Source organism: Nipponia nippon, unplaced genomic scaffold (assembly GCF_047370975.1).
Source record: "Nipponia nippon isolate SJK-2023a ecotype South Korea unplaced genomic scaffold, ASM4737097v1 scaffold_26, whole genome shotgun sequence".
In the NCBI taxonomy this organism is placed as follows: Eukaryota; Metazoa; Chordata; class Aves; order Pelecaniformes; family Threskiornithidae; genus Nipponia; species Nipponia nippon.
In genome coordinates this window covers 2,171,885-2,199,790 of record NW_028262343.1, presented here as the reverse complement: position 1 = coordinate 2,199,790, position 27,906 = coordinate 2,171,885, and the positions used below count along the sequence as shown (strand labels likewise).

General features: G+C 41.3%; 1 protein-coding gene across 1 annotated transcript in view; it reads left to right on the top strand.

The window, feature by feature from the left end:
• LOC148055148 (tubulin-specific chaperone A-like) overlaps window positions 1–27,906 on the top strand; it is a 63,638-nt gene that overhangs the window by 19,720 nt on the left and 16,012 nt on the right. Inside the window, exon 2 of the mRNA XM_087762517.1 lies at window positions 27,549–27,654. Coding sequence (XP_087618643.1) covers window positions 27,549–27,654 — 106 coding nt within the window. The remainder of the gene's footprint in view (window positions 1–27,548; window positions 27,655–27,906) is intronic.

Below are 27,906 nucleotides of genomic sequence, written 5' to 3'. Positions count from 1 at the left end.
ATTTCGATACGAGTAGCCAGGGTTTTTGCAGGTTGATGTGGCAAAAACACCCATTCCAACATTATGAGAGGGTCTATTCCTCTGTTCTCCCATTGTCCGATGGTTGCTAGAGGCTGTTGTTTTTGGTTGCAGATATATAATTGTATGGGTAAATTTTCAAGTTGTCGGTGACATTGCTGCAGTGAGAGTTTTTCATTTATGATTCTCAGTGCATTTTTTGCTTCGGTCGTCCATTGGCGTGGTGCGTTAATATCGGTATCTCCTTTAAGTAGCTCAAATAAGGGTGTTAATGTGTAGTTATCTGTAGCGTTCGTTACATATCAAGGTTATACCGGCGGATCTCCAGCCGACCCGGGCTGGGGAAGGAACAGTCAGCGCACACAGTGTGGGTGTTCAGCTTCAATGTTTATTGCGCAGTAGTTTACCTTTATACCCCCAGCAGTAGGCGTGTCATGTTATAAGGGGCGGAGACAAGGGGGGGTCGACCCTTAACTCTTTCCGTACAGTGCGTGATCTTCCGGTCGCCAGCCCTTATCTTTACTACAGTTATCAATACCACACTGCGCTCTAATCCAATTTATGTTTCCCAATAGTTTTTGTACATCATTCAAGGTTTTTATGTCTGCTGAAATGATCACATTTTGGGGTTGGATACTTTGTTGTAAGATTTTCCACCCAAGATATTTCCATGGTGCTTCCGTTTGATTTTTTTTCTGGTGCGATTTGCAGTCCTTTGCTTTGCGATGCATATTTTAAAACAGGTAGTGCTTCACGCACCATGGTGTTCGTGGGGCCTGCTAGTAAAATGTCGTCCACATAGTGATAGATATACATTTCCGGGAATTTTAGTCGTACAGGACGTATGGCTTTAGCCACATATGTTTGACAGATTGTTGGAGAATTCTTCATCCCTTGAGGCAGGACAGTCCAGTGGTATCTATCCATTGGCTCGCCTCGGTTAATTTTTGGTACCGAAAACGCAAAACGCGGTGCATCCGTAGGATGTAGTGGGATAGTAAAGAAGCAGTCTTTTAAGTCTACTATGATTATGTCCCAATTTCGGGGTATCATTGTTGGCGAGGGCAAGCCGGGTTGGAGCGCTCCCATTTCTTCCATAGCTTCGTTTATTTGTCTCAAGTCATGTAGCAGTCGCCATTTTCCACTCTTCTTTTTTATAACAAATACAGGAGAATTCCAGGGGCTGGTTGTAGGAGTGATATGTCCTTGTTGAAGTTGTTCTTTGACCAGTTCTTGAAGGGCAGCGACCTTTTCTTTGGGGAGCGGCCATTGATCTATCCAAATGGGTGTTTCTTTTTTCCAAATAAGTTTCATTGTCGGTCGCTCATCAATGGCCGCTACTGAAAATTTTCAGGGCAATTTAAGGTGAAGCCGCATTGGGACATTACGTCTCGCCCCAACAGGCTCATGGGCAAATTTGTCACATATGGCCGTACAGTAAATGTAGACCCTTCTTGGGTATTGATATTGAGCAGGTGGGTGCTTTGAAAGGTTTGAGAAAGGCCGCCGACTCCAATCAAGCCCTCGGGGGGGGGGGGCTATTAAATCTTTTTTTTTTTAAGAGACATAAAATGAGAGATAATAACAGGAATATTATTTTCAGACATATTCAGGTAGTTTAACACATACACGGCTTTACTTAGTGTGTCTGCTGGAGTGGCTCCTGGCAGTCCCCTTTTTGCTTTTGCAGGTTCAATTGTTCGTTGCAAGATTTTCCAGCCCAGATATTTCCAAGGCTCAGTTTTTTGCACTTTTTCAGGGGCTATTTCAAGTCCATATCTGTTTAGAGCTCGTCGTATCTCTTTTTCTTAGTTGTGGGCAATCTCTTTTAAAATGTCCAGTTTTACCACAGGAGAAACATGATTTCTGTACTTTCATTGCGGTGGCAAAAGCTGTAGCTAATGCTTCCATATTATGGGACATTGACCCCACCTTCTGGGTAGCTTCTATCACGTCCATTAAGGAGGGATTTTTTAGAGGCAAAAGCACTTTTTTACAGTCCGTATTCGCATTTTGAAAGGCTAATTTTAAGAGCAGGACCTCTCTTGCTTCTGCATTTTCAACTTGTTTTTCCAAAGCCTCTTTAAGACGATCTAAGAATGAGATATATCCCTCTCCTGTCCCTTGCTTTATTAATGTAAATGATTTTGTAGCTCTTCCGGCATTTGGCACTTTTAGTAATGCCTGTAAAGCAAGGTCTCTGCCTTGTGCTAATATCTCTGGTCGTAATCGTGCCTGTAACGTTGGGTGATTTAGCGGCGGATCCCCCATAAGTCATGGGAGTCCTGCCCCTTGTAAAGGGTTGCCTTGTTGTCGCTGCATATTGATAATTGTGGCGTTTTGGCAGGCGGTACGCCAGGTGCTTTCAAAGATCACCTTTTGCGTTGGGGTCAATATAAGATTAGTAAGCGTGCATATATCAAATGGTACTATTTCATTTGTAAATATTCCCCGTAGCAGGGATTGTGTAAAAGGAGAACCCAGTCCATGCGTGGCAACTGTTTTTTCCATGGTGCTTCCATTTGATTTTTTTTCTGGTGCGATTTGCAGTCCTTTGCTTTGCGATGCATATTTTAAAACAGGTAGTGCTTCACGCACCATGGTGTTCGTGGGGCCTGCTAGTAAAATGTCGTCCATATAGTGATAGATATACACTCAAACACAGCTTCATTTATTCCCACACTTCTCCATAGTTTTACCAGGCACTGAAGTGAGACTGACAGGCCTGTAATTACCAAGGTCTTCCTTCTTACCCTTCTTGAAACCTGGGACAACATTTGCCAGCTTCTAGTCGACTGGGACCTCTCTAGACTCCCAAGACCATTGAAAAATAATGGAGAGAGATCCCACAATGACATCGGCCAGTGATTTCAGTACCCTGGGATGAATCCCATTGGACCCCATAGACTTATGTCTGTGCATTCAGGGTCGGCTGGGAGTTTATAGCGTGCCCCCCCCCCCAGTCACGGTCTTCCAACACAGGGCTCCGGGGGTCCCAGGGCCCATCATCGGTGTTAAAGACAGAGGCGAAGAAGGCATTAAATGTCTCTGCTTTGTCTATGTCCCTATTTGTGAGGTGACTGACCTCATCAAGCAATGGGCCAATGTTATCTCTGATCCTTACTTTTAAGTGATTAAACAGAAGCATCGCTTTTTAGGACATAAGCCACAAGTACAGCAAACATTATTATTCATGCTAATCAAATCTACTTTTTTGAAAGACTGATTAATCAAATTATGCAATCACCAAGAGCATGGCTATCAGATTTGTCAGAAAAGCCAAAAGATTCTGCCCCTTCCTCATTCAAATTTCTTTCATTGATATATAACAGTGTAAGAAGCATGAAAGTAAGTAAAGTATCCACAATCTGCAGTATAGTCTCTCGAGGGGTACACAAAGAACATATGATATACAGTTAAAAAAAATAATCCTACATTAAACAGGTGCTTTGTTCTTAGTTTGAAAGGTTATAAGTTAGATAACTGATGAGAGAAAAGAATGGGCTACAGCAGATAATTTGTCTTTTTTTTTAATTAAGTGTTGAAAAAGTTCAATACATCCTAATGGTTCTTGACCCTTATCTTTTTTTATATACTCTTATAGCCTGAGCATTGAATGTGCCTGAAAATCAGTATTACAGGCTAAATTCAATGCACTTTTCTAAACTGCAAATTCAGAAAAAAATAAGGAAAATTAATTGAAATGTTAAGTCAGTCACTTTATGGCATATTTAATAAGCCTCTATGTGCATCCTCTCACACACTAGGAATAAATACTGATATTGTTGCTATAGTCCCAAATGAGAGGACAATATTAACATTCCTAAGTTGACTCAAGTCACATGCACACCCACTGTAGCACAGAGTACAGAACTAAGCTTCTAGTTGGAGAAGGAAGGGTGGAGTGGGACAGAGCCACACCTCTTCTTGCATTTATGTGCAACTGTCACAGAAGTGGAAGCCGTTGCTGTATCATCTCCCCCACAGGGAGTGTAAGAATTTTATTTTTTTTAAAGTTACTTTCACTTACAGTATGCCAGCTGCTGCAGAGTAACTGTAGATGTGCATATTGTTATCACACAACAAGCACAAGCCGTTTACTTGCTTATTCACACAGCTATTCTTCAAAAGCAAATCTGAATCCTGCTGACTCCACTTGTATAATTTCCCCAGATGTTTTCATCACTTTCTCTGTATTAGCCCTGAAACATATACAGCAGCATGGTAAGCTGGTCCAGGCAGGTCTCATCCTTCAAAATAACTTTTTCTTTTTAAGTCCGGGTTATTTTTCAGTGAATCAGCTCCCTGAAATATACAGATATGTGACCACCTAAGTCCTTGTGCCGGACAGGAGGCTGTAACACAGCAGCTCAGATTTATATTAGCTTAAACCACCATGGACCAACACCAAGTCTTCTCCTGTCACAACTGGCAATTGTTTCACCTCAGAGGAATGCCCACCTATACAGTGCCCCTGAAACATAATGTAATTTATAAAGTATGGTTTTTAAGAGGCCACAGGATTTTTATTAGGCTCACAAAATAGTTCTCAGGAATAGTCAGACTTTGCCCAGACTTGTCTCGGACAGCCTAGAGCTTTCTTTTACTTGTTTAACTGTAACTGCTATTATGATTAGGTAACAATTACCTACTTTGTTTTAGTTTTTGCTCAGCTTTGTACAATCATGTGGTATAACACTGCTGTATTGATTTTTTTGTTACTAACAAGAATGAGCTATCTCTGACTTAGAATAAAAATGCAGCATAAATGATCAAATCTGATGAGAGCAGGAGCACGGGGTGATAGCAGAGCCCTTGAAAACACAGGCACAGGAAGATGCTGAAATGCCCCAGTGCTATAAACAACTCACCAATAGTCAAGTACTGGTCATCAAAGAAATGCAACCCTGAGAGATGGGTAAAACCAGTTTTAGGATAACAAAGAAAAACTATTTAACAGATGCAAAACACCACATACAGTAAATTCAGATAAAGTGTGAAGTGCAAAACAATGAAGAAAAACTAAGATGTGGATTTTTATATGCGTTTTTATATGCAGACTCGGAGAAGCACAAAACCATCAATATCATACTCCCCTCAGCAAAGGATTTGAGATACTGATGACTTGCTTGAATTTGTCCCCTCCCCATTACCAAATTTAGCCAGTGGCCTTAGGACCTAGAGGGCCAGCAAAAAGGTGAGTATAAGATCAGGGAAAGGGTGCTATTAGAAACAAAGTAGAAACATTAGAACCTTTGTGTCTATTAATTTTGACTGTATATAATTTGAACTGTGTTAGTATCATTGTAACTGAACTAATATTCAGTGGGAATTTAAGCAACCTACTCTCTAACTGGGATGCAACAAACTTGTAACAGCATTCATGCGGTTCCATAAATCAAGTGAACAAACAGAAGAGCCACACTAAGCAGTAAAGAAATTGCTACTACTAACTTCTAATCTCTTGTTCTCAGCTCTCAGACTCACTTAAACTGCAGCAGCAGAGAAATTCAGATGAAGAACATGCAAGCTAATCTCAGAGTTGGAAGCACTAAGAACAGTGGTATACAGACACTGAGCTAGCTCCACGCTAGCATGATTAAACCACTTCCAGGTCCAGGGGGACACAGCCACATGGTACAGCATTCACCACGTGAACGTGGATCTTTTAAAACATTATAGCCAAAAGGTTCATGCTCATCAGGGATATTTGCGTTGCTGCGTATGACGGGACACGCTATCGCTGAACAAAAAGCTGTATCTCCCGCTTGCAATGCTTGGTGTCTAATCTTTTGCCACCTTGTAGCAGGCAGCTGACGCCCCCCATTCCTCGGGCGGCAATTGATTATGGGTTTGTGGAGTATCGGCATCAGGAGCAGTAGAGAAAGGCGGTACGAGTGCCGATGCAGCAGGGGCCTGGGGCAGGCAGGCGGGGGAGTGGAGGGGTACTGATTGCAGGGATCGGAAGGTCTAGCAGAGGTGTTGAAGCCATAGGAGCAGGTGAAGGAGAAAACAGCACGTTTAAACCGTACACAGCGACGGTTTTCCTTAATTCCTTAATCAGATCCCATTGAAAGGGGATCCATTCGTTTGGTCTATTATCTTGTACCCGCACCGGAAGCGTGAACCCCAGGGTTTCTCCATCTTTCAGCGCTTCCCTACGGAGCTGCTCCCTCCAATCCCGGGGGTCAAAGGCTCGCTCAGGCTGTGGTACAGCCTGCGGCGCAGGTGGCTGCATCGGATACGGGGGACAGGATGGAGTGGATTTCATTGGAATGGAACTTGGGGGAGGCATTCTGAGTCCTGTTCCCTTGTTTGTTTCACCCAAGTTCTCATTCTTCTTCAGCTGATATGTTAGCTCCCATGATTACTGCCCAGCTGCTCACCTGTTTCTTAAGGTGATGTCCCAGGATTAAAGCCGCGGTCCTGCCATCAGCTTGAGTCGTTCAGCTGGGTTCCCTCCGGATGCTACTTGCAGCGCTGCCTCCTCCGGATCACGTCGGGGTCACCATTTGAAGGGAATGAGACATGGACTCCGCATATGAGTTCAGGCGAAGACAAGCGAAGACCCTTTATTTTTACAATCTGTCCCTTTTATAATATGATCTAGTGTTCACGAGCAAGCAAAACCCATTTCATTGGTTACCGTCTTGTGTCCACGCGTCTCTTCAGCGTTGCTTATTGGTTCTTCAAGTTGGTGCACGCGAATTCCTCTTTCAGGGATGTATCCAATCTCATCCTTATTTTGCTGCCTCTAAGTTTCACAAACTTGTTTGTAACAAGCCTCAAGGGCACAGCTGCATCTCATCAAAGTAAAACACAATCTCACTTATTCCTACAGGTAATTGCAAGTTGGCTCTAGTCTCTCAGAAATGAAACTACTTGTTTGAAGGGGTTCCTACTTTCCTGTGTTTTTTCAATGCATGCTTTCTTTTAAACTTCAGGAATACCAAACAGTACCCCCACAGACTTTTTTTTTTTTTAAAGGAAGCTGTGAGACGAGCACAGTGGCTGCTGCGAAAATTGCATAGTGGTTTTTCTGTTGTTTGTTTTTTTTAAAATTATTTTGATTTCATTTGTTTTACCTTTTGAGCAGACCTAAACAGTGGTTCTTTTATAGAAGCATCTCACAAATTAGTAATGGTCAGACATCGAAAAGATTGATTGCCTCCTTCACATTCCTTCCTCCATCCCATTACCTCTTCTAAAAAAGAAAAAAAAAGCCTCTAGCAAAACACATGATTCTGGCATCTTGTTGATTTTGTGTTTACAATTATTTTCTGCCCTCTGAGGCAAAACTCTTGTGCATTGACCATAGTAATCTATTGATGTCATCGTCTTAATTAGCAGAACTATGTCACACACCACCCAGGTTTATCACCATAGGTGTCGGTAGTGATGCTATGTTGAGGAAGGATTTTTTTTTTTTTTTTTTTTTAAATTTGGGCAAGTACATATGCAAAACTGGCTTTGCAACCTTATATTCTTTCAGCAGTCTTTCAAAGTTTGGAAATACTGTAGTTACAGTTGCTTGGCAACCCTAGTTTGGTGCCATTATGCATATGTGTAGTACTATTGTCTTGTTTTGATTGTACATACTTTTTTCATGGCATTCTTACCCATGGCATGGAGCTACATATTCAACTATGTGGATAAAACAGTTGCAAATAATAATTTTGCATGAATTAGAATGTGGCTCTATGGGAAAAGCTAAATTATTATATTAAACTTATGGTAGTGCTTTGTATACAGAAGATACTGCTCTAACAACCCTAATCCATCCTGGCTTGACTTTGGGTTAAGTATTATTAAATTATATGCATCATATAGGTAGAAATCTCATTCAGGATCAGGAGGCCCATCGTATTTTCTCTAAACTGTATTCAGTCTCTTGATGCATTGTGAATTGCCTACACACATAATATGGCTCTAGTTCTAAGTTTGATCATCACTGTAACACTTCCAATTGATTATCCCCAGGTTTGGGGGGGGGGGGGGGGGAAGTAGATTCTATGCCTTTTCTCCAAAACAAAGGTCTTGACTGAAGATGATGACTGTGTAGGGTTATAGAAGGGAAAATGAAGTGATCTGTGGTAACCCCAATTGTTGCCACAACAGAGGCCCCATTTGTTGTTCTTCCTTATCTACAAGTGAAGTTCTCAGGTTCCTTAGCATTTATAACTTTCAGCTTCTGTTCCATTCTGTACCATTCTCTCCCAGAATTTTTGCCACTCTAGAGCCTCTTCAGGATGGGCTGTTAAACTTTTTACTTCTCTCTAACTCTTGTCTTCAGTCCATCAGAGATGCTCTTTCAGTTTTCTTGGTTCAGTACCCCATCTCTTTGCCATCCAAGTTGCTTCTTGTAGTACTTCAGCAAATACTTCATCCCCGGCTAGCATCTTTCTGCTTTTTGAGTAGTCCATAACTTTAGAGCCTTTCACTCTGGTTGCATCTGTTGGATTCTTCCATTACTCGCTCCCTCTGCCCCCCTCCATGCTCCCACTGGCTGCTGGCATTCAGTGATGCCCTAATCAAGCAGACTTTCTCAACAGGGCAAAAGGGGAACTTCAGCTGTTGCTATGGCAAGGATTTAAAAAAATCTGCAGGAATATACTGCAAGAGCAGGAAAATGAGAGGCAAGGACAGAATGTGAAGCCCTGGAGCTTCAGAGAAATCTCAAATTTAAAAATAGTATAATTTGCCTTTTTTACTAATAAAAGAGATGCTGTAAAAATGTTAAAACCAAGTAATTTTTAAATTAAAATAATTTTCTAACTTAAAAAAACCCAAAAACCTGTACCTGATTTTCATAGTCTTCACAGTAGTAGTCTCTGATAAATGCCAAGCCTGCAAATTTAACCTGAAAATGTCATGGTAACTCAGTTTTCTAAGTTGTAGATGCGGGGAGGAGTGTGTGTGGTAAAAATAATGCGTATACTTGTGTGTGGTTACGTCTTGACTCTTTTAGAGAAAGTTTATCTTTTATGCTGATTTTGTCACTATCAAGAAAATGAATGCATAAACTTGAGATCCTGTCCAAATCAGAAAGTAGTCAATTACTCATGGTTAAAAATATGGCAGTTGGTGATAACTCTGTCAAGTACTATATTTCTTTCCTCCTTCCTTCCTTGACTTTTCCTCTTAGGCCCTGGTCCGTAATGGGTGTGTGCTTATGTAGCCTCAGTGAAACCAAGAATGTGCATAAGCAACTTGCAGATTTGGGACCTGATATTTTAAGCTCTGCAGGTAGTGATTTCCACAGCACCAATGTTACTGCAGTTTTTTAATTACTTGTGCTATAATTGTGCATAATATTAATACATGGAATTTATTATATTATAACAAAAAATGTACCATGTACAGTTACACTATGTCCTGGTTTCAGCTGGGATAGAGTTAGTTTTCTTCTTAGTAGCTGGTATAGTGCTGTGTTTTGGATTTAGGATGAGAATAATGTTGATAACACACTGATGTTTTGGTTCTTGCTGAGCAGAGTTTACACTAGTCAAGGACTTTTCAGCTTTTGTGCTCTGCCAGGTGCATAAGAAGCTGGGAGGGAGCATAGCTAGGACAGCTGACCCAGACTGGCCAAAGGGATATTCCATACCATATGACATCATGCTCAGTATATAAGCTGGGGGAAGAAGAAGGAAGGGGGGGACGTTTGGAGTGATGGCGTTTGTCTTCCCAAGTAACCGTTACACGTGATGGAGCCCTGCTTTCCTGAGGATGGCTGAACACCTGCCTGCCGATGGGAAGTAGTGAATGAATTCCTTGCTTTGCTTTGCTTGCGCGCGCGGCTTTTGCTTTACCCATTAAACTGTCTTTATCTCAACCCATGAGTTTTCTCACTTTTACTCTTCTGATTCTCTCCCCTATCCCACCGGGGGGGGGAGTGAGTGAGCGGCTGTGTGGTGCTTAGTTACTGGCTGGGGTTAAACCACGACACACTATTATGGATTTTTAGGTTTGAACTAAGTCAGCATAGCTATTTCATTATCTGGTCAATACATCCTGTCAGCTTTGGGTTTTCTGTGTGCTTAAGTTGAATCTGTGGTATATTAGCATATACCACAGTTAATGGTAACAATAGTTTTGAAGAGATGTGTGTCCTTTCAATAGTGAAGCTATTCAATAGCAAAATTGATAAATTCCCCCCCATCTTCTTCAGAGCTCCACTGAGCTTGCTCAGTCCAGCCAGGGAAGTGGTTTTTTATGTTGATTTTTCTAATACTGGAGAGCAGTCTTTATTTGGTGGCTTAAGCACATAGGTACCATTCTAGCTCGTGTAGAACCTGATTTGTTGGGTATTGCTGGAGGCTGGGGGAAATATATCAAGAGTATCAGTGTGTGCTTGCACTGTCCTTGTACCATTTTACTATTTTCATTCTAGGCATTCAGTATTAGTTCCTGCCTGTGACATTGGCTCAGAAAGATGGAATTTTTGTCTGCCTAGTACAGAGGATCTTAATTTCATTATGCATTCAAAAAACTCAAGTTGTGCATACTTTTTTCATCTGTAAACCTTCAAATAAACTGTGTGCCCTTCCTATGATCCACTGATCAGTGAGGTAGATCTGCTTGCTACCGCTAATGATGTGATTACAGTAGATGATGGGGTAGATGTATAAGGACCAGGGTAGGAATGTATGTACCTATGGGGAATAAAAAAGGAGGGCAATTTGGGTCGTCTTCAGCAGCAGCCACAAGCTAGAACAGTCTAAACCACTTGCAGCACTGCACCCTAAGCAGACTAGGAGTGAAGTCCCTTGAGAAATCAATGTCATCCTAAATTTGGAGGTCTCATTTCCCTCTTCCCCTCTCCAGGTCTCTGATGCTAGTCAAACGTTTTGCTGAGCTTGCTCTATTTACTTAACCCAGGAGAAAAACTGTTAGGGTTTGGTTTTTTTTTTCCCCCTTACTGTGTTAATTTTCTGCTGTTTTGGTGAACTGACTTGGCTCATGGAGAGGTCATTTGAACATTAGTGCTGGCAGAGATGTATGCTGGGGTGGGGGGAGCAGACCTCTATTCAGCAGTGGTCAGCTTTTTGACTGTCTTGGACCATCTCGTGTTACTTTGCTCTTCTATTGGGTTTACGTGGCAAGGTTTTGGTAGTGGGGGGAGCTACAGGGGTGGTGTCATGGTTTAACCCCAGCTGGCAACTAAGGACCACACAGCTGCTCGCTCACTCCACCCTGGTGGGATGGGGGAGAGAACTGGAAGGGTGAAAGTCAGAAAACTCGTGGGTTGAGATAAGAACAGCTTAATAATTGAAGTAAAATAAAATAGTAGTAGTAGTAATAATAATAATACAATAATAATATACAAAGCAAGTCATACACTATACAATTGCTCACCACCTGCTGACCGATGCCCAGTATGTCCCTGAGCAGCGATCGCTGCCCCCCGGCCAACTCCCTCAGTTTATATACTGAGCATGACATCATATGGTATGGAATAGCCCTTTGGCCAGTTTGGGTCAGCTGTCCTGGCTGTGCCCCCTCCCAGCTTCTTGTGCACCTGGCAGAGCATGGGAAGCTGAAAAGTCCTTGACTAGTGTAAGCCCTACTTAGCAACAACTAAACCATCAGTGTGTTATCAACATTATTCTCATACTAAATCCAGAACACAGCACTATACTAGCTACTAGGAAGAAAATTAACTCTATCCCAGCTGAAACCAGGACAGGTGGCTTCTGCAAGAAGATGCCAGAAGCTTCCCCCATGTCTGACAGAGCCAGTGTCAGCCAGTTCCAAGACGGACCCACTGCTGGCCAAAGCTGAGCCAATCAGCAATGGTGGTAGTGCTTCTGTGATAACATATTTAAGAAGGTGAAAAAGCTGCTGCGCAACAGCAGCTGGAAGAGAGGAGTGAGAATATGTGAGAGAAACAACCCTGCAGACACCAAGGTCAGTGAAGAAGGAGGGGGAGGAGGTGCTCCAGGCACCAGAGCAGAGATTCCCCTGCAGCCTGTGGTGAAGACCATGGTGAGGCAGGCTGTCCCACTGCAGCCCATGGAGGTTAATGGTGGAGTAGATATCCACTTGCAGCCCATGGAGGACCCCACGCTGGAGCAGGTTGATGTGCCCAAAGGATGCTGTGACCCTGTGGGAAGCCCGCGCTGGATCAGGCTCCTGGCAGGACCTGTGGCCCCGTGGGGGACCCATGCTTGGAGCAGTCTGTTCCTGAAGGACTGCACCCCATGGAAGGGACCCACGCTGGAGCAGTTTGTGAAGAACTGCAGCCCATGGGTAGGACCCATGTTGGAGAAGTCTGTGAAGGACTGTCTCCCGTGGGAGGCACCCCACGCTGGAGCAGGGGAAGAGTGTGAGGAGGCAGGAGCGGCAGAGACAACACATAATGAACTGATTGCAACCCCCATTCCCCGTCCCCCTGTGCCACTCGGGGGGAGGAGGTAGAGAAATCAGGAGTGAAGTTGAGACCAGGAAGAAGGGAGGGGTGGGTGGAAGATGTTTTAAGATTTAGTTTTTATTTCTCATTACCCTACTCTGATTTGATTAGTAATAAATTAAATTAATTTCCCCAAATGAAGTCTCGTTTTTGCCCATGATGGTAATTGGTGAGTGACCTCCCTGTCCTTCTTCTCAACCCACGAACCTTATGTTGTGTTTTTCTCCCTCTGTCCAAGTGAGGAGGTGGAGTGATAGAACAGCTTGGTGGGCACCTGGCGTTCAGCTAAGGTCAACCCACCACAGCTCTTCAGCTTGGGGAGCAGAAGTGGGGGAGAAGGTGACTAGAGGAAAATAGGTGAGGAAGTAAATCATAATGGTATGGAAAAGGTAGTTAAGGATTTTTTTTTTTTCTTCCAGCTCAAGATTCTCTTGAGCTCTTCTGGTTTAGTCTGCAGCTTTAAAGTAATAAAACTGTGTTTTTTGCACAGAACACGTAAATTGTGGAATTGATTGTTAAGCGATGTGGAAGTCAAATGTGTAAAAGATTTTTAAAAGGGCAGCAGCCATAGCCAGGAGCTGACTATTGATGGTTTAGTTTTGTTCTTCAGTGTTAAAAAGTCCTTAACTTGATTTCTGGAGGCAGGTATACCACAGGAAATGTCACTTTTGATTTGATTTGTTTCTTTATACTCTTTCCCTAGTAGTTAACTACTAGCTGGCACTGGAGACAAGGCCCAGAATAATTGTATATCTTATGTTTCTTCTTTTTCATTTCATAAGACTGGGAGAAGCTAGTAAAAATACTATTATTTTGTTTGGGTTATTTTTTCCCCTGTTTCTGGGGGTGTAGACTTCTGCTTCAGGGTCCATGAAAGATAACTAAGGAATACAAGCTTTTTTTCAGTAGACTTAAACCAGGTATGTGGGAGCCTTCACTTCCATTGAAAATTTATGTGGAGATCTGATGGCTGAAAAGAGCCATTGTAAATGGAGACTTTAAGTATGAGAATAAGCTAATATTGGTAGTGTGCAGTTGTGTGTCAGTTTTTACTTATTTAACTTTGGGTGTCCAAGGAGAGGAAGGATTTGGGAATTCTTGGTCAGTAGATTTATTTTAAAAGAAGGAAAACTAAAGGAAAATTTCAGTCATTAGTTGGTACCTTAATTATGTACTAAATCATAGAATCATAGAATGGCTTGGGCTGGAAGGGACCTTAAAGATCATCTAACTCCAGCCCCCCCTGCCATGGGCAGGGACGCCACCTACTAGGCCAGGTTGCTCAAGGCCCCGTCCAACCTGGCCTTGAACACTGCCAGGGACGGGGTGTCCACAACCTCTCTGGGCAACCTGTTCCAGTGCCTCACCACCCTCTGAGTAAAGAATTTTTTCCTAACATCTAATCTGAATTTCCCCTCTTTCAGTTTGAAACCATTCCCCCTTGTCCTATCACTATCTGCCCTTATAAAGAGTCTCTCCCCCTCTTTTATATAAGCCCCTTTAAGTATTGGAAGGCCACTATAAGGTCTCCCCAGAGCCTTCTCTTCTCCAGGCTGAACAACCCCAACTCTCTCAGCCTGTCTTCATAGCAGAGGTGCTCCAGCCCTCTGATCATCTTTGTGGTCCTCCTTTGGGTCTGTTCTAAAAGGTCCACATCTTTCTTATGTTGAGGGCTCCAGAGCTGGATGCAATACTCTAGGTGGGGTCTCACGAGGGCAGAGTAGAGGGGCAGAATCACCTCCCTCGACATGCTGGCCACGCCTCTTCTGATGCAGCCCAGGATACGGTTGGCTTTCTGGGCTGCTAGTGCACACTGCTGGCTCATATCCAGCTTTTCGTCCGCCAGGACCCCCAAGTCTTCTCTGCGTGGCTGCTCTCAATGAGTTCTTCTCCCAGTCTGTACTCATGTCTGGGATTTCCTCGACCCAGGTGCAGGACCTTACACTTGGACTTGTTGAACCTCATTCGGTTCATATGGGCCCACTTCTCAAGCTTGTCCAGGTCCCCCTGCATGGCATCCCGTCCTTCAGGTGTGTCAACTGCACCATTCAGCTTGGTGTCATCTGCAAACTTGCTGAGGGTGCACTCTATCCCACTATGTCATTGATAAAGATATTGATAAGCACCGGTCCCAAGACAGAGCCCTGAGGGACACCACTCGTCACCAGTCTCCACCTGGACATAGAGCCACTGACCACAACTCTCTGAATGCGTCCATCCAGCCAATTTTTTATCCATCGAATAGTCCACCCTTTAAATCCATATCTCTCTAATTTAGAAATAAGGATGTCGTGTGGGACTGTGTCAAAGGCTTTACAGAAGTCTAGGTAGATGACATCAATCGGTCTTCCCTTATCGACTGTTGCAGTCACTCCATCATAGAAGGCCACCAGATTGGTCAGGCATGATTTGCCCTTGGTGAATCCGTGCTGGCTTACTCGGATCACCTGCTTGTCTTGCATGTGCCTTAACATTGCTTCCATGAGGATCCGTTCCATGATCTTCCCAGGCACAGAGGTGAGGCTCACCGGTCTGTAATTCCCCGGGTCCTCCTTCCTACTCTTTTTAAAAATAGAGGTGATGTTACTCTTTTTCCAGTCACTGGGGACCTCACCTGACCGCCATGACTTTTCAAATATGATGGAGAGTGGTCTTGCAACTACATCAGCCAGTTCCCTCAGGACCCTGGGATGTATGTCATCAGGTCCCATAGACTTCTGTTTGTTTAGTTTTATCAGGTGGTCTCGAACTTGCTCTTTGCTTACAGTGGGAGGGCCTTCGCTCCCCCAGCCCTCTCCTAGAGGTTCTGGTACTTGGTAGGTGCAGGAAGCCTGGCTGCCAGTGAAGACTAAGACGAAGAACTCATTGAGCACCTCAGCTTTCTCCATATCCGTTGTTACCAGTTCCAGTTTCCCATTCATGTTTATCAGAGGGGGGACACTGTCCTTGGCCTTTCTTTTCTGACTAATGTACTTATAAAACCCCTTCTTATTATTCTTCACATCCCTTGCCAATTTCTGTTCCATCTGATGCCTCTAATCAAAAGCTCTCACATACTTCCTAATAGTCCACTGAACTGTAACACTTGCCAGAAAGCGGAATGGGATGTGGAAACTGTAACAAAATATATAAAACATGAAATTTCCTTACAGATTTTGCATTTTTTTTAACATCTGACCCAACTGCAAAATATATTATCCTATTAATTTAGATGTTAGCTGTCTCTGGTCTAATCTTTGCTATAAAGAATAAGTTATTTAATCTTGTTAATTTTTTAAAAATCATTAACATCTTAAAATTTGAGGCCCTACCTTGAAACTTTAGGATAAAGATTGAGGTGTGAAGAAAAAACTTTATGGCCAAAGGGCAAATATTCCTAAAGCAGAAAATCAAATCAGAGGGGAAAAAGACCCAAGAAATAATAAAAGCAAAATTACTGGTTGGTTGTTTTTTTTTTTCTTTCTGGCAGATGGTGGTAGAGTAGAAATAAAAAGTATTTAGGTTACATCATAAGTAAATTTTTTTTTCAACACTGTTGCATCCCTGTGAGAGGAAAGTGTGTGAGTATTTTAAAGTGGGTATGTCATTGACAGAATAATGGTCTGTTATCATGGTCTCGGGTTCTTGCTCAGATGCAGTCCCAACCTCTTCTATTTATACACAGAGGAAGTTCCTTTTTGGGGATGTAGCCCATGTCTTAAGTGGTACTCTCACACAGCTTGGTACTGATTCTCACTTCAGTCAAGGATGAAAGCTCAAATATCTGTTTTTCATTCCTGGCTTTCCACATACATGTAAAGCTACATATTTGTAAAACTTGCTGCAAAATCCACTAATAAAGCATTGTAGAATGGTTTGGTTTGCTGTAGTAATAGGCTAAATAACTTCTTGAGCAGAAGTTAGCAAGTGCAGTAACAGTAACTTAGGTGCAGCTTTGTGGCTCTTCAGGTTTGAGTAATTTTCACAGGATTAACTGCAGTAAATGTATATCCTTAAATATTGGTTCTCTCTAAGTTAGGGTTGAAGAACTGTCTGTGATGTTTGTGGACATGTTTTGAAGGTTGCAGGGGTGTTCTTGATGAATAAATGGATGGCTTATGTTCCTGCTGCTGCTGGTCGTGTCTAATACACACTAAACTTTTACCACCTGTATGGTAGCTGATAAATCCCAATTTTCCAAAAGTCCATTGCCAAACAGCTTACCTTCAGTTGTTCTGCATGCATCTTTTCCTATGCACAGACTACTATTAGCTTTATCTTAAGGAAAGTTAGGTTGGAGATCTTTGGGTTTAGTAAATACACTTACATGTGGAAGAAAAAGTGTATTCTTGGTGTTGTGAGTGCACGAGCACGAGTAATCATATTGACATTAATGACAGTCATCAATGACAAATTATTTTCAATATAAATTTGCATTGTGCTAATGTGTACCCTGCAGTACCCTGGAAAAATTAATAACTATCAGGAAAAATACATTGTAAATATTTGTGTTTAAAACAGACTGTAGTGGCAAATTTTTTAAAGGGAAAACCCCCCACTTTTTCTTTATAAAGCTTCCAAAGAATAACAATATGTAGTCTTTATATATATATATATATATATATATTTTTAGCATGGCAAGTTTACTTTCTGTGCAAAATATACACAGTGCACTTTGTCAGAAGTGATTACTCTTTGATTGCTAATGCTTCACCCAGAATACCTGTGTGTACAAGAGGAAATAGCCTGGAATAGTTAAGTTTAAAACATCATGCTTGTGCTTTAAGAAGTTCCAAATTCTTGACTTGCTGTCTTTGAACATCAGCATTCTGTACAATGTATGCCCTCGTCTGAGGGTGAGTAGAAAGGGAGGAAATGGGAACCTAATTTCTTTAGCCTCTGTAGCCTCAAGGTAATTTGTGAAAGAGGAATGTGCAAAATAAATACTAATTTTATGTAAAATACATACATTGGTAACAATTACAAACTTTTTGTGCTGTCTGTTGTACAAACCCAGATATTTATTACTGGTTTAAAATACTTTTACCAAGTTTGAATAATGGCTTGCTTATGCCTGAAAAAAATAGTTTTCATGCACATAATAAAGAAATCTGTCTTATTCAGTGATAGTATATTCTTCTAGTGAAATAGAATTCAATGAACAGTGGCCTCTATTCCAGACCATTTATAATTCTGCAATAGTGCTGGATGATGCACACTTACTGAAGTGTGACCTTGGGCAAGACCTACAGTCACAGTGCAAAGTAAAATGAAGCATTGCCACTGCTTCCTTTCTCCTCTTTGGAAGCTAAAAATACTGTGCACGGCTTTTCTACAGTTTTGCACACTTGAGTTAGCTCCTTATACAGTGGATACCCTTAATAAAATGACAACAGCAATTTAGTTTTGTCATTTGAACTGGCACTGGCTACATGGCTCAAAAATACAGTATTAGAGTAATTGAATGTGTGTTGAGTCTAATTCTTTTTTCCATTTTCCAGAGAGCTGCTTTTCCATTAACTTTGGGAAAACATAATGGCAGATTAATTTAAAATAAGCTCAGCTCCACCCTTCATATGAGTGACTTAGCCTGTGCAATAAGAAATTAAGATCAAGGGATGTTTTTTCATTAGCCTGTGGCTTTGTTATTTGCATTCCAAAGACAGCATTATGAAACACAACCATATCTGCATTCCAAAGACAGCATTATGAAACACAACCATATCTGCAATATAACTAACTCATCTCAAGGAGCTTTAAGACACTTACTGTAGCATATGCTAACTATTGCAAGATGCCTTGATGGAAGGATATTAAAATTACTGGTAATTGACATAAATTATGACAAAGTGTTTTAGGCTTTCTGAGCAAAGCAACACATATTACGGAGGAGCAGCCCCATAATGTAACTGATTAATGAAGGATTGCTGAGGCATACACAGCTGACGTTATGAAAAATGAATTCTTTGTTGTTGTGCCGACAACCCAGCAACTGTAGTCGGAAAAGACTATTAGTGAGAATCATTATCAATAGCGATATTTTCAAACTCTGTTATAGCAATCAGGCTAGAATTTATTCAATAGATTTACTTCATTTGGTGGTAATTGATAAATAATCAAAATTTATCAATGTGCTTGCATGCATTTCACTAACAGTCAAGCAAAAGTGGTCTATTTACCACCTGACTTGGTCCAAATTAAGATTAAATTGATGATCAATTAATCTTAGAAGAGGCAGTGTTGTATTTTGTGGAGGAGCAGCAGCAAAAGTGGCAAATAAATGGAGTAAAGACAGGAGATTAGTAGAATGAGCAGAGATGAGCTGAATTGCTACATTTTTGCAGCTAATGAGCATGCAACTGGATTGCAAATGACTGGATTTATAGTGTTGGTATAAAAATAAAACTGGCTGTAGCTTAGAGCTGTCAGATATGGAGACAGAAATTGGAGCATATTTGACATCACCCTTCTACAAATAGAAAAGGCAGAGCAGAGTCTCAGGTGATACCTCTAACTGCGTGTCATTGACAAAACAGTTTATGGGATAAAAATGGTTTTGGGTCAGAGGTTTGGGGACATGGTGAAAGAGCAAAACAAATGTTTATTTTGGTACTTCCATCCATTACTCTGGCAAGGCGTTATATTTTTGTACAAACAAACTTTGTACACAGCAAATGAGTATGGAAAAATTCTTGGCTTATACAGTGCCTCTGACACAACGTAAAAGTCTCCACCAAGAATTCAAGAAATGTACACACAGAATGTCAGGCTTCTGTGAAGTATTTCAAGTTAAAAAGCTAACGATAACTTTGTTTTCAACTACATGAAGCCTTATTTCAGTTTTCATAGAATCATTTAGGTTGGAAAATACCCTTAAGAGCATCGAGTCCAACCGTAAGCCTAACACTGCCAAGTCCACCACTAAACCATGTCCCTAAGCACCACATCTACACATCTTTTAAATACCTCTAGGGATGGGGACTCAACCACTTCCCTGGGCAGCCTGGTCCAATGCCTGACTACCCTTTCCGTGAAGAAATTTTTCCTAGTATCCAGTCTAAACCTCCCCTGGTGCAACTTGAGGCCATTTCCTCTTGTCCTATCCCTTGTTACTAGGGAGAAGAGACCGACCCCCACCTCGCTACAACCTCCTTTCAGGTAGTTGTAGAGAGCAATAAGGTCTCCCCTCAGCCCCCTCTTCTCCAGACTAAACAACCCCAGCTCCCTCAGCCGCTCCTCATAAGACTTGTGCTCTAGACCCTTCACCAGCTTCGTTGCCCTTCTTTGGACACGCTCCAGCACCTCGATGTCCTTCTTGTAGTGAGGGGCCCAAAACTGAACACAGTACTCGAGGTGCAGCCTCACCAGTGCCCAGTACAGGGGCACTATCACCTCCCTGGTCCTGCTGGCCACACTATTCCTGATACAAGCCAGGATGCCATTGGCCCTCTTGCCCACCTGACCACACTGCTGGCTCATGTTCAGGCGGCTGTCAACCAACACCCCCAGGTCCTTTTCTGCCAGGCAGCTCTGCAGCTACTCCTCCCCAAGCCTGTAGCGTTGCATGGGGTTGTTGTGACCCAAGTGCAGGACCCAGGGAGGGGAGACCTTATTGCTCTCTACAACTACGTCTGTATAAAATACATCTCAATATCTGAGTCTATCCAAGTGATACATTGTAAAGAATGAATGTCATTATATACCTTTTTGAGTTTGAGGGGAGACAACAGTGAATTTTTTGAAGTGTCGAACCAAAGCTGTAGTTATTTTTGAGGTCAGTTTTTTGCTGATCAGTGTGATACCTTTGCATTATGATATACTTTATGGAGCTTTGTAGAGACTTTTCTGAATGGAATATTCATCCTGAACTTGGTGTATACCAAAATTAATGCAGTTATTCTGATAATATAGAATACATCTTACAGGTATGCTATTATTGCTTAACTGTAACATAAATAAATATAAACAAAATGCTGAGAGGTTGAATTTCTTAGTCCTTGTTATTCTTAACTGTCCTTTATGTTTTGTTTGTGTAGTGCATTTTAAATTACTCTTGTTTCAACTGAAGTTCTGTCTTATACCGAAAGCAATATATCTGGTGACTTAATTTCCATTTACTTCTCATATGTCATAGTTGCACTTGGGAAGAATTTGAAAAATACAATAGCATTTTAAGGTAGCTGAGAGGATACATGTTGTAATGTATGCCAAAATGGTTTACCTTGAGGGCATGAAGGACTAGAATTTCTATTTTGTGAGAAAAGTTAAGATTTTTCTTTTAAAAAGGGTGAGTACCCTTCTCTCCTATTGGTGTCCATTTAAGTTCTGTTTATAGACTACTACTGAAAAAAAAGGCTCGTTTTTACCAAAGAAAAGAAAAAGGATATCATTTAGAACAACATTTAAATTCCTAACTTTTGCAATCAGATTTGAGAGAACTGGTCGCAGATCTGACAATATTTCTTAACACAGTGTGCCTTTCAATGTATAGAACTTTTTGGTGATTAGTGTTTGGTTTAATCACACACTGATGTTTTAGTTGTTGCTAAGTAGTGCTTACACTAAGTCAAGGACTTTTCTGCTTCCTGTGCTCTGCCAGGTGCACAAGAAGCTGGGAGGGAGCATAGCCAGGACAGCTGACCCAGACTGGCCAAAGGGCTATTCCATACCATATGACGTCATGCTCATCACATAAAGCTGGGGGAAGAAGAAGGAAGGGGGGGGGGGCATTCAGAGTGATGGCGTTTGTCTTCCCAAGTAACCATTACACATGATGGAGCCCTGCTTTCCTGGAGATGGCTGAACACCTGCCTGCCAATGGGAAGTAATGAATGAATTCCTTGTTTTGCTTTGCTTGCGTGCGCGGCTTTTGCTTTGCCTATTAAACTGTTCTTATCTCAACCCATGAGTTTTCTCACTTTCACTCTTCCGATTCTTTCCCCCATCCCATTGCGGGGGAGTGAATGAGCGGCTGTGTGGTATTTAGTTGCTGGCTGGGGTTAAACCATGACAAGAGCTATTACAGGGTGCAGGATATTGTGTAGCTGAAATAAGGCTAACTGTAGGGTTTCAGATGGGTATTAGGTGACAGAATTGTTTAAAAACAAGAGAATATTCTAAGGAACTGCTTGTGGTAGAAGAAAGGCTTATTACATATAACAATGTCGTGGTTTAACCCCAGCCAGCAACTAAGTACCACACAGCTGCTTGCTCACTCCCCCCTCAGTGGGATGGGGGAAGACAATTGGAAGGGTAAAAGTGAGAAAACTCATGGGTTGAGATAAGAACAGTTTAATCATTGAAATAAAATAATAATAATTATAAATTGTAATGAAAAGGAAAATAACAGAGAGAAATAAAACCCAAGAAAGACAAGTGATGCAAATGAAAACAATTGCTTACCACCTACCAACCAATGCCCAGCTGGTCTCCAAGGAGTGGCCCCCCTAGTTTTATTGCTGAGCATGATGTCATATGGTATGGAATATCCCTTTGGTTAGTTGGGGTCAGCTGTCCTGGCTGTGTCCCCTCCCAGCTTCTTGTGCACACCCAGCCTGCTTGCTGGTGGGGTGGTGTGAGAGGCAGAAAAGGCCTTGACTCTGTGTAAGCACTGCTCAGCAATAATGAAAACATCCCTGTATTATCAACACTGTTTCCAGCACAAATCCAAAACATAGCCCCATACTAGCTACTATGGAAAAAATTAACTCTATCCCAGTCAAAACCAGCACATTCTGCACCCCTTATTCCATACCATTTACGTCATGCTCAGGTCCCACACTATTGTTACCCACCACTCCCCTTCCTATTCTTTGATACAATACACATATCATTCCTTTAGTCTGTGGAGCACCTTTGTGAAATGTCTGTAAAATGTCCGCAAATGTCCATTGAGTTAATTTAGTCCATGACTTTGGGCTCCATCTGTGATGGTGGTCACCCAGGACAGGAGAGGTGGTGTGTTGCATGGAGTTATTAGGCACCAAAGCCAGCTCAGGTCAGGTCACTGCTGCACTTGCACTGCTTCTTGTAAGGCTTGTTCTCCACTGGTTCGGGTGGTTTCTGCTATGGTAATTGCTATGGTAAATGCTATAACATGCAACTCTGGATCATGGCTTACAACAATTTAAAGGTATTTGCATTACAGTCTCCACCCCTGGCCCCTTTGGGCCAGGTTATAGGGTTTAACATTGCAATGAACTCCTCCCCTTGCCCTCTGCTCCAGCTTGGACTTATCCACAGACTGCAGTCCCTTAGGGGAGTACCTGCTCTAAGTGGAGCCTTATCTATGAGCCACATTCTCTCCAGGGGTATACCTGCTGCGGCATAGACTTATCCACAGCCACAGTCACTTAGAGGTGCACCTGTTCTAGCGTGGCCTTCTCCATGGGCTGAAATGCCTTCAGAGATACACCTGCTCCAGCGTGGCCTTACCCACAGCCACAGTGCCTTCAGAAGTAAACCTGCTCCAACATGGCCTTACCATGGCTGCAGTCCCTCCAGGGGAGTACCTGCTCTGTCGTGGCCTTACCCATGTCCACGCGCTTTGAGGTGCTCCAGCATGGACTTATCCACAGCCACTGATGCTTGAAGGTGTACCTTCTCCAGCATGGACTTATCCTTGGGCCACAATCCCTTCAGAGATAAACCTGCTGCGGCACAGACATAACCACGGCCACAGATGCTTCGAGATGTACCTGCTCTGGTGTGGACTTATTCATGGCCACAGACGCTTCAGGGTGTCCTGCTCCCGCGTGGACTCACCCACAGGTCACAGTCCCTTCGACTTGAGTTCACACTGGAGTTCCAGCCTGTCCAGTACAGCAGCACAGAAACAGCAGCGATGCCCTGGCCATCTGCCAGCCCAGGTGCATGGCCATTGCTGTTATCAAAATGTTCCCAGGCACAGCAGAGTCAGATGATAAGCAGTACAGCGAAAGCAAAAAGCAGCCACTAATGAGCACTAGACTCTAATATACAGTAAGGCAAGCAAGCCCCGTGGCAAGCACAGAAGCCTGCTGATTAATAGCTAAACAGTAATGACAGCTATAAATTTGATCTAGCACATTCCAATCAAATCTGTCTTTATCTCGAACCCTTCAAGCCCCACATTGGGCACCAGAAAGGACCGTCATGGTTTAACCCCAGCTCGCAACTAAGCACCACACAGCCACTCGCTCACTCCTCCCTGATGGGATGGGGGAAGAGAATCGGAAGAGTAAAAGTGAGAAAACTCATGGGCTGAGATAAAGACAGTTTAATCATTGAAATAAAATAATAATAATAATAATAAATTGTAATGAAAAGGAAAATAACAGAGAGAAGTAAAACCCAAGAAAGATAAGTGATGCAAATGAAAACAATTGCTCGCCACCAACTGACCGATGCCCAGTCAGTCCCTGAGCAGTGGCCCCCCCGGTCAACTCTCCCCTAGTTTTATTGCTGAGCATGACATCATATGGTATGGAATATCCCTTTGGTCAGTTGGGGTCAGCTGTCCCAGCTGTGTCCCCTCCCAACTTTTTGTGCACCTCCAACTTACTTGCTGGCGGGGCAGTGTGAGGAGCAGAAAAGGCCTTGACTCCGTGTAAGCGCTGCTCAGCAGTAACTAAAATATCTCTGTATTATCAACACTGTTTTCAGCACAAATCCAAAACATATCCCTATACTAGTTACTATGAAGAAAATTAACTCTATCCCAGCCAAAACCAGCACAGACAAGTATAACTATAAGTAATCTACATTGTTTCCTTTTTTGATTTTGGATTCTTGCAGTTAAAAGTTAAAGTTACTGTAGCTTACATTTTGTATGACACTGTAAAATGTCTGCTAAAGTTACGGCTGTAGTAGTTTTTATGGTTGCAGGTTTTTCTATCTATAAATGACCCATGTACTTGAAATGCAACAACTTATGGTCTGGCTTTTTCTGGTACCTACTGAGCTATTCTTACTCTGTTCACCGTGTATGATGACATGATATATAAGATTCTGGTTTAGTATTCATTTTAACTGGGGGGGGACCCACCCCACCCCCCGAAAGAAAAAAAAAAAACAAAACCAGAATCTTGCTTCTAGATAGATAAAGGGTGAAGGAAGAAGAGAGGAACAAACTATCATGTGGGTATCTTTGTGTATAATTCTGCTGAAATTTTTAATGAAGAGGTGATTAAGGGATAGTATTGCTCCATTATAAAATTTCACTTTCCTTTTGAAATCAATAGCTTGCTTTAATTTAGCATCTCCCAAGCTACGTATTCAATAGAAACAGCTTCATGGCATCTAGAGGAAGGATCTACTACAGAAAATGTTTTCAAATCAAAACTTCTTAATAGCATTAATATCAGCATCCCAATCATATGAATGATAAATGGAACATTAAATTGGACAATTCTGATTACTGAATAAAGTGCAATAGAAAAAGTGTCACAGAAAGCAGTCTCATATTTCAGGTTTCACGTAATGTTTCCAGTTTTGAAAGCAGAATATTTCAAGTTCTGCTTCTGAAATGCACAGTTAATATAGAAATAGAAGTAGGTAGATAAATATGGATGTAATTATTAAGCATCCAGATCTGAGAAAGGTGGGCAAAATATCAAGTTCAAACTTAGTTCTAAACTAGGCCAGAACATGCAGTCCTTTACCTTTTGACAAAAGTAAGCAAACTTGAATAGCAGTCAGTTTGAAAAGTTAGTGTGCATAGAGGAAGATGTGAGTGTGAAAACGTAATGTGAAAATATAAGTAGTGACAAACATTGTGCCTTTTGTTCTAGCTAAAGGTTAAAATAATTCAAAATGGTGAGTTTAGCGATACAAGTTGCCTTTAGTTTTGATGGCCTACACACTTTAGTAAGTAAATCAACATAAAAACTGCTTTTAATCATATCTCTCTCCCCCTGCTCCTCAAGGGAATTTTCTGTTCTCATTCAAAAAAAATCAGCTGTCTCACAGGTTGATTAAAATTAACTTTTTTTGGAACCTAAAAATAGCAAAGCAAATAATGCTGTCTGGAATTAAATCAAGCAACCTTGATCAAACAATTAACTCATCCTCTATTAAATCAATATTTGCTGTTGCTAATACTGGAGCTAGTTCCAGTAGTTGGAATTGCAGCCCCTGATTTAGTATCTTTAGTAGTAGTAATTAGGCTGCTGTCTTTCCCCAGTACTACTTTTCAAAGCTAGTACTTGGCTGACTTGTAGAAACTGGCCTAGATGATACCTACACTACATGCTCTACACGCTGCTTCTTTATAAGACTGAAGGCCCTCTCCGATGGTGTGATTCCATGGGGGTTGAAACCAGTTTAGGTGAGTGTTGCCACAGCCCAATTTAGGTCAACTGTTGTGGAACCACAGCTTAAGGCTATTTTGGCAAAACAATTTTTGATGACGTAAACTCTATCAAAAGCAGGAAGAATTCCTGCTGTTGCAATATCAGCATATTCTCTTTGGAATTTTTCTCAAGATATTACTGCAGTGATGTTTTTGTGGCAGCTTCAGTTCATAAAAGGTTCTTATCAACCCAGTACTGTTCTGTCCATCCTCAGCAGCACTTCTAGTAGAGCACTTAACTGTGACAAATTAGGAATTAATTTGCTCTGATGTGCTAACGTGACCAAGAAGCTCTCTACAAGACCTTTATTCTCTTTTCATTTGTATAATATTCTTTGCTTATTGGATGTGATTATGTTCTTTTGGCTGTTGAGTTTTCCTGAAACAATCTTTTACCTAGGCTGATCTATAACAATCTATATAGGCTGATCTGATATAGGCTTGTTCTTGTTTGGGGAAGGATTGTCTTTGGCATGCTCTCAGGTTTGCACTAGCATCTCAATGTTTGTTTTGGTCTTGAATTAGCTAATCAGGAATTACTTCATCATTCTCCAGATCCTGAAGGATGTTTTGGTTTGAATCTAGCATTATGTAATCCAACATATACATAATGAACATGCGTAACAAAGTAGGAGATGTAACAGCAAAATTGCAATAACAACAAATAATTAAGCCTGATAATTGAATTGCAATGTAAAAATTACTGCAGGACATCAGACTAATGTCTGTCAGACCTTAATATTCCCTTCTGACCTTCAAAATTTCTTGCATTACTTTTGAATCTATGCTTGTTAGCAAAAAAACATCCTGCTCCCAAATATGGGTCCATTATTAGGATTAAAAGATGGATTCTTTTCCCTTTGAAAAATAAGGTCATAAAGAAAATTACTATAATGTAAATTATAGGACTGTTAATTTTGTCTATAACTCCCAAACCAGCATCAAGGTAAATGGAGAAAATACTCTAGGGAACACAAGACTATGAGGCTACTGTGTTATTTGGGAATTTTACTTTTCATTATTTTGTACAAAAACTAGTATGGAAATATTGCCTTTAATGGCATGACATGGAGCTGTGATCAGGAAAAAAACCAAAACAAACAAACCATTTTGGGATCATAGTTTGTGAACCTGAAAGTGCTTTTTCTTTTCATTTATACATGATAACTTTTTTTCAGAGTTACTACTAAGAAGAATGTCTGTCATTTTTTGGTGCAGGTGTAGTGGTGTTATTTAGTAGTGAATAGGAAAGAGGAAAGGCCACATGACTATAACAGCCAATATAGGTCACTCACAAAACTGTCAGAGTCTGGATGGTGATGAGAAAGTCTGGCAAATGCTGATCTAAAAGTCGATGATAAGAATGTTGCCTTTGCAGACATCTTAATATTAAGTTTGTTTTGGCTACCTATGATGTGAGGACTTTTTTTCTGAGAGAGAGATAGCTTTCTCCTCTGTACTACTGTCTTTATTAGCAGTCATCCAGATCTACAAGGCAGCTTCTTATCTGCTTCTATTATGTATTTGAAATATGAAGTACTAGTATATAGCTTTTTTAGGATATTCTATATGGATAAGCCCACACAGAATCTTTAAAAATATTTTTAATTGAAATTATTCTTATAAGAATTATTATAGCTAAATTCAGCATTTCCTAGATGCAGTTTTTTGCAGTGGTTAAGAGCCTTTTTTTATAAAACTGTGTATTATCTTATAGGGCTGCAGCTTTCAGGGTTTTTTTTGTTTTCAATGGCGTAACTTTTTACTATAATAGAACCAGATTAACACAATCACTTGGTTTAATTGCAGATTGGCAAAAGAAAAAGTTATGTATGAAAAAGAAGCAAAACAGCAAGAAGAAAAGATTGAAAAAATGAAAGCTGAAGCATGCGATGATTATGGAATTAAGAAGCAGGTAAACTATCCTAAAACTTGTTTTATAAAATCCTTCTTTGCTCTGATTTAATCATAGTCATCCTTAAATAAAATAATATCCTGTACCTTTTTCCAGACTCCTGTTATATAAGTACTAGACTAAAATCGTGTCAATTATAAAAGTCATAATATGCATTTGTAGAAACTTCCTTTCCTCCAGAACTGTTAAATTATAAGGAGACTGGGTATGGATTGTTTAGCACTTGGTGCCAGGATGGCTATCACTCACTAC